Raw genomic sequence first — 11,207 nt, forward strand, 5'->3', positions numbered from 1 at the left:
GGAATTTAATCCCCACTGCGGTAGCATTAAGAGGTGGGGCCTTTTGAGAAGTGATTAAGTCATGAGAGCTCCACCCTCAAAGCAAGCACCTTTCCAATGCCTTCATACACCCTTGGTCTGAGCTCCCATCCACCTCTCAGCCAGGCCCTGCGGATCAGAACGGCTGCGTGAAGCAGGAGGCAGCAAACAGGGCCCCAGGCTCAAATAGGCACTTCATAGTTGTCTAGTTTTGCCCAACTAGTTACCCTTGGCCCTGATCAAGGCACTTAGTTTTACCAAAAACATCACCAGAAATACTCTGGCTGCCATGGAACGTAACATGCCCTCATGAGTTTCATGTGGGGAAGGCCCTGAGGTGAGGTGAGGAGAGGCCTAGCCTCTTCGTGTCACTTCTACCTGCTGTCCCTAGGTCAGCACCCCAAACACAAAGAGCCCCCCATTCAATTGCTCCCTTGTGAGTTGGACTCTGAAGGTCCTCTCCCAGAGGAGGGCAAGGCCTTACCCGTTACACCTCACTCTCCATGCAAACAGAGTATGAGACAGTAATCTGTTTGCCTCAGAGTATGTGGTGTGTGAGGGTCTTCTGATATTTCGAGCAGCCTTCTCCTATCCTCCACGCAGCCTCTGGAGGTCAGGAGAAAACTATGTGGCTTCCCTAACACAGACAGGGCTTTGGGGTCCAGGCCACAGGCTGAGGAGGAATCAAAGTCACAGGGGGAGACTGAGCCCACTGAGCTCCGTGTCCCTGGCTAGCCCATGGCTCCTTTCACAGCACCTGCCCCCTCAAACCCCACTCACAAGGACAGCAGCAAGGAAAAGCCAGCAATGTAGAGATTCCTCTGGGCACGGAAAAGCTTCATGTGGAAGTGTTCCATGGCCCCAGGATTGTTCTGGAGGTTCACCTTTTCAGTCACATCATCATACTTCCGAATTTCGCGCACGGCATCTGTGGTGGAGCAGAGAGGAGACAGGCATTTAGCGGACGCTAGGGCAAGATAAGGCCATACCAGGCAGACAGGCGGCATGAAACAGGTCAGATTCACTTCCCTCAAATCGGCCTCCCCAGTTCTTCCCACTTCTACGCACACACACCCCTCATGGGATGCTGTTTGTCAGAAGCTCCCACCCTCAGGCCAGGCGCAGTGGCTCACACCTATAATCTCAGCACTTTGGGAGGCAGAGGCAGGCAGATCACCTGAGGTCAGGAGTCCGAGACAAGCCTGGCCAACATGGCAAAACCCCATCTCTACTAAAAATACAAAAAAAAAAAAAAAATAGCCCAGCATGGTGGTGGGCGCCTGTAATCCCAGCTACTCGGGAGGCTGAGGCAAAAGAATCATTTGAACCCAGGAGGCAGAGGTTGCAGTGAGCCGAGATCACGCCATTGCATTCCAGCCCGGGAGACAACTGCGAAACTCCATCTCAAAAAAAAAAAGGAAGCTCCCATCCTCAGACCCACTCCTTCCTCCAGCTTTTCAACCCCTGGCCCTATTCTACACAGGCCCCCAAGCTTGCTCTGCAGTTCAAGATGCGAACCAAGCCCAAAGAGTTTCTGGAAATGGGGGTGGCTTCCTTTTCCCATGGTGCTCCCAACCACGTCTTGTTCTGCTCATCTCAAGTCGGCCCAGAGGTACCTCCCTGCCATGATAAGCCAGGTTGAACCTGGTGATGGAAATGCCTGCTCAGGGGATCTAAGGTGCTTAAGAGTCAAGACCCAGGCCAGATGTGGTGGTTCACGCCTATAATCCTAACACTTTGGGAGGCCAAGGCAGGAAGACTGCTTGAGGCCAAGAGTTCAAGACCAGCCTGGGCAACACAGGGAGACCATGTCTCTACAAAAAAAAATTTTTTTTTAAATAGCTGGGCATGGTGGTGCACACCTGCAGTCCCAACTACTCAGGAGGCTAAGACAGGAAGATCGCTTAAGCCCAAGAGGTCAAGGCTGCCATGAGTTATGATCACACCATTGCATTCCAGCCTGGGCGACAGAGCGAGACTCTGTCTCAAAAAAAACAAAACAAAACAAGCAAACAAACAAACAAACAAACAGGAGTCAAGACCTGCAGGATGCCAGCTAGCGGTCAAGGGTTTCATTTCAAAGCTTTACAACGGGTTTTATTATTTATAATGTTTTATTCTGGTTACAAAAGGAATTCACACTCATGGAAAGTTCAAACACACCCAAAATGTAGAAGGGGAAAGGATCCCATAACATAATCACCTCCAGCAATATACACAATAAAAATGTGGCCACCTCATCTAAAGTCATTTTTAGTCACATTACCCTATGTTACCTGCTTCGTAATAGACACCCATCTCTGAAATTATCTTAAACACATTTTTGGGGTCCATCTCTCCCAAACTAGACTACAAACTTCATAAGAGCAGAAATCTTTTATACTATATCCCCAGGGCCTGGGATAGTTTTGGGTGCAGAGTGGGCACTGAAATAATTGCTGAGTCAGTGAGCAGCCTCTGCTCCTGAAAGAGCCGCTGTTACACATAGAGCTCCAGTTAAAAACATACTTACATTTGTCTCTAATGTAGAAATTGAGCCACACCAAACCTACTGCTTTTCCTCATGCATCCTGAGACATCGTTTTAAGTCAATACACTAAGATCTACCTAAAGAATGCTCTTAATAACTCCCATATGAGAGAGGCACTGTATGGGTATCAAGGTTTTTTTAGGGTGGGTTACAGGGTATCACTCTGTCACCCAGGCTGGAGTGCAATGGCATGATCCCGGCTCACTGCAACCTCCACCTCTCAGCCTCCCCAGTAGCTGGGACCACAAGTGTGTGCTACCACACTTAGTTAATCTTTTCTTTTTCTATTTTTGGTAGAGACAGGGTTTCGCCAAGTTGCCCAGGCTGGTTTCAAACTCCTGAGCTCAAGCAACTGCCTGGCCTCACGAAGTGTGGGGATTACAGGTGTGAGTCAGGGCACCGGTCTCATGGGGTTCTTAATTTCTGGTTTTAGGTTGCTTGGTTTTTATGTTGATCTTGCATTATAAAAATCTGCCCATCCCTCGGTACCACGAAGCAAGTACTCTCAAACGCTGTTAGCAGGGGTAAAGACAGCACACCTGTATAAAATGCAAAATGTTCATACCCTTGGGTTCAACAATCCACCTCTGAATTTATCCCACAGAAGTATTTGCATAAATTTGCAATGATTCGAGGATGCTTATAAAGAATGAATTATAGCACAACCACATGAGAGAATGCTACATGATCTTTTTTTTTTTTTTTTTTTTTTTTTGAGACAAGAGTCTCGCTCTGTCGCCCAGGCTGGAGTGCAGTGGCCGGATCTCAGCTCACTGCAAGCTCCGCCTCCCGGGTTTATGCCATTCTCCTGCCTCAGCCTCCCGAGTAGCTGGGAATACAGGCGCCCGCCACCTCGCCCAGCTAGTTTTTTGTATTTTTTAATAGAGACGGGGTTTCACCGGGTTAGCCAGGATGGTCTCGATCTCCTGACCTCGTGATCCGCCCGTCTCGGCCTCCCAAAGTGCTGGGATTACAGGTTTGAGCCACTGCGCCTGGCCTACATGATCTTTAAGAACAATAAGATTGCCGGGCGCGGTGGCTCAAGCCTGTAATCCCAGCACTTTGGGAGGCCGAGACGGGGGGATCACAAGGTCAGGAGATCGAGACCATCCTGGCTAACACGGTGAAACCCCGTCTCTACTAAAAAAAAAAATACAAAAAATTAGCCGGGCGTGGTGGCGGGCGCCTGTAGTCCCAGCTACTCGGGAGGCTGAGGCAGGAGAATGGCATAAACCCAGGAGGCGGAGCTTGCAGTGAGCTGAGATGCGGCCACTGCACTCCAGCCCGGGCGACAGAGCGAGACTCTGTCTCAAAAAAAAAAAAAAAAGAAGAATGAGATTGCTATAAAAAGATGTCAGCCAGGCACAGTGGCTCACATCTGTCATCCCAACACTTTGGGAAGCCGAGGTGGGGCAGATCCACTTGAGGCCAGGAGTTCAAGACCACCCTGGCCAACATGGTGAAATCTCGTCTCCACTAAAAATAACAAAAAATTAGCTGGGCATGGCGGCAGGCGCCTGTAATCCGCAGCTACTCGGAAGCTGAGGCAGGAGAATCACTTGAACCTGGGAGGTGGAGGTTGCAGTGAGATAAGATGGCGCCACTGCACTCCAGTCTGGGCGAGAGTGACTCCATCTCAAAAAAAAAAATGTTTAAGGTGCAGTAAGTAGAAAAAGCACAATCCAAAGTATTGGCTGGGCTCTGCTATGGACAGCAGTCTTGTCTCAGAGCTGTGCTGCCTGCTTAGGTGTGGAATGCTCCTCCTGCCATGTCCCAGCAGGAATGTGGAAGGAAACATAAATACTTTGTGAGTATGATCCCACTGCTGTAGACATTTTATTAAAGATGTCAGTATAGAAAACGCCTGTGGAAATGCACAACAAAATATTCATGATGGTTACCTGTGGGACATGGGATTATGGGGAGTTTAACTTTCTTTTTTATTTATTTATTTATTTATTTATTTATTTATTTATTTATTTTTTGAGATGGAGTCTCGCTCTGTTGCCCAGGCTGGAGTGCAGTGGCGCAATCTCGGCTCACTGCAAGCTCCGCTTCCCGGGTTCATGCCATTCTCCTGCCTGTCTCCTGAGTAGCTGGGACTACAGGAGCTCGCCACAGCGCCGGCTAATTTTTTTTTGTATTTTTAGTGGAGAAGGGGTTTCACCGTGTTAGCCAGGATGGTCTCGATCTCCTGACCTTGTGATCCGCCCACCTTGGCCTCCCAAAGTGCTGGGATTACAGGCGTGAGCCACCGTGCCCAGCCAGGAGATTAACTTTCTAAATTCAATTTTTGAGTTTTTAAGATTACCCATTATTTTTGTAATCAGAAAAACAAGATAAACATGTTTCCTTACACTATCACCTGCATCCAGGAATCCCACCATCCTAAGGACCACCTTGGCCAATGACCATGAGTGGGGATGGGAGACTGAGCAACACTAACCCAAGTCCCACAGTAGAACCCGGCCCTTCCTGTCTCGGGTCTCAGCCCAGGTGGGAAGATCCTGCACCCTCAGCAACTCCACCCTCCAGACGGATCTTCTCAACCCTCCCCGCCCCCAGGCAAGGCCACAGCTCTAGCTAGTTATGCCCGTTACCCTTCACTAGTACCTGTGACTAACACTTCTATTTGAAGAAGGCTCTGCAGATCTTTCTAGATTATGCTTAACATGAGAGTAGGAAGTAACCAGCCATCATGGCCATATGTCCCTCTAGAACTTCCAAGCAGTTCCCTGATCCCAAAAAAGAATGAAGGCTTTGTCAACTACTGGATTCCGCAAAGGATCTCTCAGCCCACTCAGCTGCTCTAGGAAAGAAACATACTCTTTCTGGTTTGGGGAAGGGGCAAGGCCCTGAGGGAATCATCCTCAGCGTGGTCCCTCCCTTCCCCAGTTCTTATCCCCACCCCAGACCCAAAAGCCAAAACACACATGCTCAGTTCAAAAACTCAGTAGCCTGGGGACAACACATACATTCCCTACCTACTCCTGGCTTGGAGGCTGCTCAAGGAGAGAACCCTGGTTAGAAAGAGCTACCTCTTGGGGCCTTGCCAAGTATTTCAAGAACACTGAGGTACTCGGGCAGCTGGCACCTACCCTATGTGGTTGGAAGCTGTCAGGTCACACTTGGCCTGTTCAGAGGCAGTCCTGCCTGAACATATCCTATCAGGCTCTGAGACAGCAGGAAGGAGAAATGCCTAATGCTGAAGCTGGTGGGTGAGGCTTTGCACATTCCCCTGAACCACAGCCCCTCACCCGCTCAGCGTTTCTGCTGGGACTCGGTGGGAGGAGTGTTCCACACCTAGGCAGGCACCACAGCTGTGAGACAAAAGAGTGGTGTCCACAGCAGAGCCAAGCCAATATTTTGGAACCCTAACAGGGGAACATATCGATCACTTACCACAGCAAAACAACAAACATCTAACAGTCAGACAAGAGCTTTATTGATTCTTGTCTCCAGATGGTCACCCCACCACCTCATTGCAAAATGTCTGCCTTTCATCTTAACACCACCTGGCCTGGCCTTATCCCTGAGCTTGCTTGCCCTTAGACCAGTTTATCTTTCAAGCACCTGCTGGTATGCACCTCAATGTCAGAGTTTACAGAACTACAGAGCTGGAAGGACCTGGGAAAACCTCAAGTCTAGCCCAGATGCAGAGAGGTCTAGGATTTCTCCCCAAGATATGCTGCCACACATTTCTGTGTCCTCCTCCTCCTACTACAGGGAACAGCAGGACTTCCCAGCTAGGCTCACTGTGTGCTTAGTTGCTCAGTCCCCCATTAAAGGTCCTGCTCCAGGCAACTCTGTTTAAGTGACTGGTGAGCAGCACTACTCAGACCAAGGTCACAGGCCAGTTAGCTTCCCTTAGCTTCAGTTCTAGAGTGACCTAAGGAGCAGCCTCAGAAACCTAAGGCGTCCCTTCTCCCAAGGTCTTGAAAAAAAGCAATGTAAGGTGGCCATCATAAGGCTGCACACAAACTGCTTTGGTATAAGCCCACGCCCACTGCTAGAGATGGAGTTTCGCTCTTGTTGCCCAGGCTGGAGTGCAATGGAGCGATTTAGGCTCACTGCAAACTCTGCCTCCTGGGTTCAAGCGATTCTCCTGCCTGAGTCTCCCAAGTAGCTGGGATTACAGGCTCCCGCCACCATGCCCAAATAATTTTGTATTTTTCGTAGAGATGGGGTTTCACCACGTTGGCCAGCATGATCTTGAACTCCTCATCTCAGGTGATCCACCCACCTCAGCCTCCCAAAGTGCTGGGATTACAGGCATGAGCCACCATGCCCGGCCTAGAGGGGCCTCAAAGTGAAGAACCGACTAGAGGTCAGCAGCATGGGCAAAGGGAGCCTCTTCCTTCCCACAAGAGAAAGACACAGCATTTCATTGGTCTATCTCCCAGCAGCCAAAACTGGATGCTACACATCAAAAGCAGCAAAGGGTTTTGCATCAGAGACCGGGGTCTAGGTCATGTAGCTGCCCTCAGCCACAGCTCACTCACCGATGACCAACAGCACAAGGATGACAATGAGAACCACAAAGAAGGTGTTGCCATAGGACACTACCAACTCCACCAGCCGGGACTTGAAAATCTTCTGCCATCTGTGAAGACGACAAAAAGGACGGGAGCTGAAGAGAAAGCACACACACGGGCTCTAGGGCCCTGAGCAAAATGGAAATCCAGCTTTGCACTCTTCTCCAATGGCCGAATAGCCCACACAAAGTCAGCCTCAGTGGCTTGCAATTCTCTAATTTGATATCCATTCAAGAGTGTTGGAAAAAAGGCCAGGTGCAGTGGCTCACACCTGTAATCACAGCACTTTGGGAGACCAAGGTGGGTGGATCACTTGAGGTCAGGAGTGCAAGACCAACCTGGCCAACATGGCGAAAACCCCGTCTCTACAAATAAAGTACAAAAATTAGCCAGGCATGGTGGTGGGTGCCTGTAATCCCAGCTACTCAGGAGGCTGAAACAGGAGAATCACTTGAACCTGGGAAGCAGAAGTTGCAGTGAGCTGAGATCGCGCCACTGCACTCAAGTCTGGGCGACAGAGCGAGACCCTGTCTCAAAAAAAAAAGGTGCTGGTCCACGTAGAGATCGAAATGTCTAGAAAACTAATCTTTTTTTTATTTTGAGACAGTCTCGCTCTGTCACCCAGGCTAGAGTGCAGTGGCATGATCTCGGCTCACTGCAAGCTCCGCCTCCCGGGTTCACGCCATTCTCCTGCGTCAGCCTCCCGAGTAGCTGGGACTACAGGCGCCCGCCACCACACCCGGCTAATTTTTTGTGTTTTTTATTAGAGACGGGGTTTCACCGTGTTAGCCACAATGGTCTCGATCTCCTGACCTCGTGATCCACCTGCCTCAGCCTCCCAAAGTGCTGGGATTACAGGCGTGAGCCACCGCGCCTGGCCTGGAAAACTAATCTTAAACACGGGTAGTTGGCTGGGAACAGTGGCTCACGTCTGGAAACCCCATCTCTACAAAAAAAAAAATATATATATATATATATACACACACACACACACACACATATATTAAAAATTAGCTGCGCATGGTGGCAGGCGCCTGTAGTCCCAGCTACTCAGGAGGCTGAGGCAGGAGAATCACTTGAACCCAGTAGGTGGAGGTTGCTGTCAGCCGAGACCACACCACTGCACTCCAGCCTGGGTGACAGAGCAAGACTCTGTCTCAAAATTAAAAAAAAAAAAAAAAACAAAGAAACCACAGCAACAAAAAGAAAACACACTGATAGTCTCTGAAAAGGGAAACTTACTTTTCATTGTTCTCCCCTTTGTAATATTCAAAATGTCTGCCCCATACACATGTTATTTCTTTAAACTGTCTTTCCACATGATAAACCTTGGTTTGCCTATATCCCCCCCCACCCTGGGTTATGATGAGATGGACCCTAGACCTCACATCATTTCCCTCCACAAATGCTTTGGGATGCAGCTCTAAGAAGAGACTTCAGAAGTGTTTACATATTGTTCAAACCAACAAGAAGCCCTCATCATCAGGGCTAGAGATGAAAATGCCAATCACGGTAGGCAACAGTATTTGTTTGAATCTGGACCCAGCAAGGTACCGATCTGGCATTTGGTAGATAAATGTCTTAAATCCCTCTTCTTATGGAAGCTCCCCCTTCCCTCCCCTCTTTCATTTGCTTTTCCAATTTGCTTTGTGTAGAAATCAGATTGTCTGTCCTCTAAAGCTTCCCAGATTAAAGCTCCCCGGGGCCCTCTATCTCTGCATGTCTTGTCAACTGTACGAAGGTTTGGTTTTCTGCAAGAATCCTCCTCAGGCAGCGCTGCATACTTTCTGTGGTATCACATCAGGGATAATTTTTCATGAAAAAACAGTTTTTAAAAATACCTGTGGAGGGCCGGGCGCGGTGGCTCAAGCCTGTAATCCCAGCACTTTGGGAGGCCGAGACGGGTGGATCACTAGGTCAGAAGATCGAGACCATCCTGGCTAACACGGTGAAACCCCGTCTCTACTAAAAAATACAAAAAACTAGCTGGGCAAGGTGGCGGGCGCCTGTAGTCCCAGCTACTCAGGAGGCTGAGGCAGGAGAATGGCCCGAACCCGGGAGGCGGAGCTTGCAGTGAGCTGAGATCCGGCCACTGCACTCCAGCCTGGGCGACAGAGCAAGACTCCGTCTCAAAAAAAAAAAAAACCTGTGGAGATTTGGCCTTATTTGTAATATGTGAATTTAAATAGGGACGTGTTCAGGTATTATACATAATTAACAATTAACTTCCAATTCACTTTTAACAGGTCCTCTGTTCATTAAAAGGGAATATGGCTTCATCCTCCACAGGCTGAGTAATGTTCATGCAGCCACTGCGCAATGCCAGTGAGACTAGTTAGGACAAGAGTCACCAAATCAGCAACAACGTGACCCAGTGGTGCAAGTCTTCCGAATCCCACGCTGCCATCCCAAGACCCCGGGGGCCAAGAGTAGGCGGGAGGGCATCATTTCCAGAACTGTAACATGGATCTTCCTGCCTCTCGCGGGCATTCTGAAGACCAGAAGGCAGGGGACACAGGAAAAGGAACTGAGCAAGTCATGACGAAGCAGAACCCTGGAGAGGGTTGGCAATAACAAACACAACCCCTGCCACCCCCACCCCTGACAGGTTCTACCTGTTCCATCGGGTTCCAATTCCAGGGTCCACCAGCTGCACACACCAGTCCCAGGGCTAGGGCACAGGGACCCTCCCGCCTAACTCGCCTGCTTGCTCCACAAGCCATACCTTTTAGGAGAAATGAAGGGAATGCAGAGAAGCAACACAACAAAGACCTCCGCATAGAGGAAGGTGGCAACTGCAGTCCACTGCAGACTCATCCTGCTGCTAGAAGGTTTCCCACAGGGAGATGTGAGCTTGTTTCCTGGCAGGGCACAGAAGGAACAGGATTTGTAAGCGCTGGGCAGCCAAGAACATCCAGTTCAGTTACCCTGCGAGGCTGGGGCCGCCACTCTCCACTCGACCCCCTGCACTTTGCTTCACAGTCTCTGACGCGCTGGCGGAAGCAGGGCTCCACTAGGCAAGGCCGCTTGGCCAGCAGCGTTCACAGGCCCCACAAACTTCCGTTCGCTGGTCAGTTACCCGCCCCCCTCCAGCACGTGTGTCAACACGTCCAGAGCGGCCTCTCCCGACGATCCCTGTCCCAGGGAGCCCGAGATTTCCGACGCCCATTTAACTGAAAGGCGTTCTTCGGGAAGAGCAGTGCCAGAGCGCCAAGAGGAGGACGACTCGGCACCCATTGGACGCTCCCTTCCCCGCCAGGCAGAACTCAGCCGCAGAGGCGGGCGCTCTGTTGGCCCAAATCCCCGCTACCAGGCGGGCCCAAGGCCGCATCTAGTCCAAGCGCTGCCGACGCCCCCGCCTCCCACCGTCCCCACGGCGCCCGCGGAGAGAAATCGGCACCTCCCTCGAGGCTCAAGCGGCCTTCCGCCCGGGGCCGCTTCGCCTCCGGTGGGCTGGAGGCCCGCAAGAGCGACTCCTAGAGAGCAGAATTCGGGACCAAGCGCAAAAGCAGGTCTAGACCAAGCACCTCAAGGCCCCATACGGGGAAAGTTCTAGACGCAGTCTCCTCAGAAGCCAGGGGTCCTTCCAGTAGCCCTCGAGGGCCATAGCGCCCACCCAGAGCGAGAGCCGACTGCGCGCACCGTGGGCCCCGCCGACATGACCCCGGCCTGGCACACCGTCCCCGAGGCCCAGCAAGGCCGCTCCTCCAGGTGGGGCTTCACCGCCCCCCACCCCGCCCCCGAGCCCAGCTTCTAGAGGCACCGCCCGTTTTCCCCTCTCCCCTGCCCCTCACACCCAGGTAGGCTGCGGGCCCCGAGATTCCCCGGCCCCCGGGCCTCCCCGCGCCGCTCGCCTCTCTCCCTCGTCAAGGGGCCAGGGAACCTCGGCGGTCCCGGAGCTCAGCCTGGCGCGCGGAGCCCGCTCACCGAGTTTCCCACAGTCAGCGTGCAGGCCCCGCCGCAGCAGCCGAACTCTCCCACAGCAGCCCCGGCCCCGCCCCTCATCCCGCGGCCGGAAACCGGAAGCGCCCGCCGGGCACCGCCCACTAGCCCTCGCGAGGCCCCGGAGGCTCCGCCCACCGCCGCTTCCCGCCCCGCCCCCGAGCGGAGGGCCGACGCCCCGA

General features: G+C 51.7%; 1 protein-coding gene across 5 annotated transcripts in view; it reads right to left on the reverse strand.

Annotated features, from left to right (window-relative positions):
- Nucleotides 1-11,104, reverse strand: part of BCAP31 (B cell receptor associated protein 31) — a 28,033-nt gene extending 16,929 nt beyond the window's left edge. Inside the window, exons 1-4 of one of the 5 annotated variants that reach the window (XM_050775365.1) lie at nucleotides 11,011-11,104; nucleotides 9,809-9,944; nucleotides 7,051-7,151; nucleotides 799-946 (exon numbers count right to left, since the gene is read on the reverse strand). In XM_050775365.1, the coding sequence (XP_050631322.1) occupies nucleotides 799-946; nucleotides 7,051-7,151; nucleotides 9,809-9,900 (341 nt within the window). In that variant the 5' untranslated portion in view covers nucleotides 9,901-9,944; nucleotides 11,011-11,104. Of the gene's footprint in view, nucleotides 1-798; nucleotides 947-7,050; nucleotides 7,152-9,808; nucleotides 9,948-10,166; nucleotides 10,772-10,879; nucleotides 10,971-11,010 lie in introns of those variants that run through there. The other 4 variants (XM_050775366.1, XM_050775369.1, XM_050775367.1 and 1 more) reach the window with 4 other exon arrangements.
- Nucleotides 11,105-11,207: the final 103 nt, after the last annotated feature.

The sequence above is a fragment of the Macaca thibetana genome, chromosome X (assembly GCF_024542745.1).
Source record: "Macaca thibetana thibetana isolate TM-01 chromosome X, ASM2454274v1, whole genome shotgun sequence".
Lineage (NCBI taxonomy): Eukaryota > Metazoa > Chordata > Mammalia > Primates > Cercopithecidae > Macaca > Macaca thibetana.